The 1,496-nt window shown below is 44.3% G+C and overlaps 1 protein-coding gene across 1 annotated transcript; it reads left to right on the forward strand.

Annotated features, from left to right (window-relative positions):
• The first annotated feature begins 362 nt into the window (after positions 1-362).
• On the forward strand, positions 363-1,292 carry LOC122010062 (cysteine-rich and transmembrane domain-containing protein WIH2-like). Its single transcript, XM_042566437.1, has 3 exons — positions 363-551; positions 652-853; positions 1,035-1,292. Exons 1-3 carry the CDS (start codon positions 500-502, stop codon positions 1,078-1,080), a joined length of 300 nt encoding a protein of 99 aa, XP_042422371.1. The 5' UTR covers positions 363-499; the 3' UTR covers positions 1,081-1,292.
• The last annotated feature ends 204 nt before the right edge of the window (positions 1,293-1,496 follow it).

Below are 1,496 nucleotides of genomic sequence, written 5' to 3' on the forward strand. Positions count from 1 at the left end.
TAATAGTACTAATGCATTGTCACGTCCTACTTAAATTTGAAGGTCAGTCATTCGCCCCGAATGAAATATTTATGACTTTATGAAATAATTATCAACATCTTCATAATTTAGATATAAAATGTATTCTTAATTCACCAATTGACGCCTAACGCCCTTGTTCCAACGTCCTTTTCGGCCTTGTCGCGGGCATGGTTCCACAATGAGTGGCAATAACTCCATAAAAGCCGTTGATTTTATTGAAAAATCCAAAGCGGCCTTCGACATTAACAAACTCGACACCCTTTCGAGCGTCAGCACTTGCGGGAGGGTCCAGATTCTCCCGTCCGAGTCCCATCAATGCATCTTGACCGTCCGATTCAATCAGTTTTCATCGTTGGATTCGACGCACCGCCGGCGGTGTCTTCTCCCGCGACATTAAAAAGGCGCGAATCTTCCCTCTAGAAACAGCAAGTGTCGTTGCTCTCTTCTTATCTCGGCGACGACGAGGAGGAAGAGGAGGATGAGCTACTACAACCAGCAGCCACCATCGGTCGGCGTCCCGCCGCCACAAGGTGACGATGGCAGTGAGTTGTTTGGTGGTTCGAGATACTGGGGATGGAGAACCTGTCCTAACGGTGTTCGTTGTTTTGACTGAATGAAAATTGGTGATAGGATATCCGGCGGAAGGGCACGCCGCCAATGACGCCTATCCGCCGCCTGGGTACGGCGGCTACGCCTACCCTCCTCCTCAGCAAGGGTATCCGCCGGCCGGCTACCCTCCTCCGCAGGGCTACCCGCCGGCCGCCTACGCCACCGAGCCACCGCCCCAGCAGCAGAAGCAGCAAAGCAGTAGCCCTTCCTTCGTCGAGGGATGGTGAGGCGGAAATTAAAATACCTTTTAAAAAGTTAATTATATAGAGACGTTTTGAAGCAAGTAATTTTGGTTGGATAAAACTAATAAGAATTAAGAAAGAATAATAATTCTGCCAAAAACAATTATTCTTCTTCTTCGAAATCAAACGTATTGTCTGTTCTTAACGCTTTCGACATGGCAGCTTGGCGGTTCTTTGTTGCTGCTGCGTTTTGGAGGCTTGCTTTTGACATGGGGATTTGAGCTTGGCATCTTGTTTGATCTACTTCTCCTTCAGTTGTTGTTTGTGCCTCTTCTCTGTCTTTGTTTTGCTTTTGCTGTGTTGCGTTGTGTGATGTTTAATGTGTGGTATTTTGTGTTGATTCAATTTGTTATCAAAGGCTGAAAAGATTTGATACAAACAATCGAGACAGAGATAAATCTATGCGATTTGTTAGTTTAATTTGGTGGCAATTATTTAACATTTGCCTAAAAGAATTGTATTAATTGTAATTCAGATGAGAAGTAGATTTATAAGAATCAATGAAAAAATATTAGAAAATATTTATTTTTTCCGATGAAATGGGTAAATAATTTTGTCCGAAAGTCGATGAGATGGAAAGCTGAGGATGTGGCGTTCCTACGGACCGCTTGTAAACTCCGCTCG

This window comes from Zingiber officinale, chromosome 1A (assembly GCF_018446385.1).
Source record: "Zingiber officinale cultivar Zhangliang chromosome 1A, Zo_v1.1, whole genome shotgun sequence".
In the NCBI taxonomy this organism is placed as follows: Eukaryota; Viridiplantae; Streptophyta; class Magnoliopsida; order Zingiberales; family Zingiberaceae; genus Zingiber; species Zingiber officinale.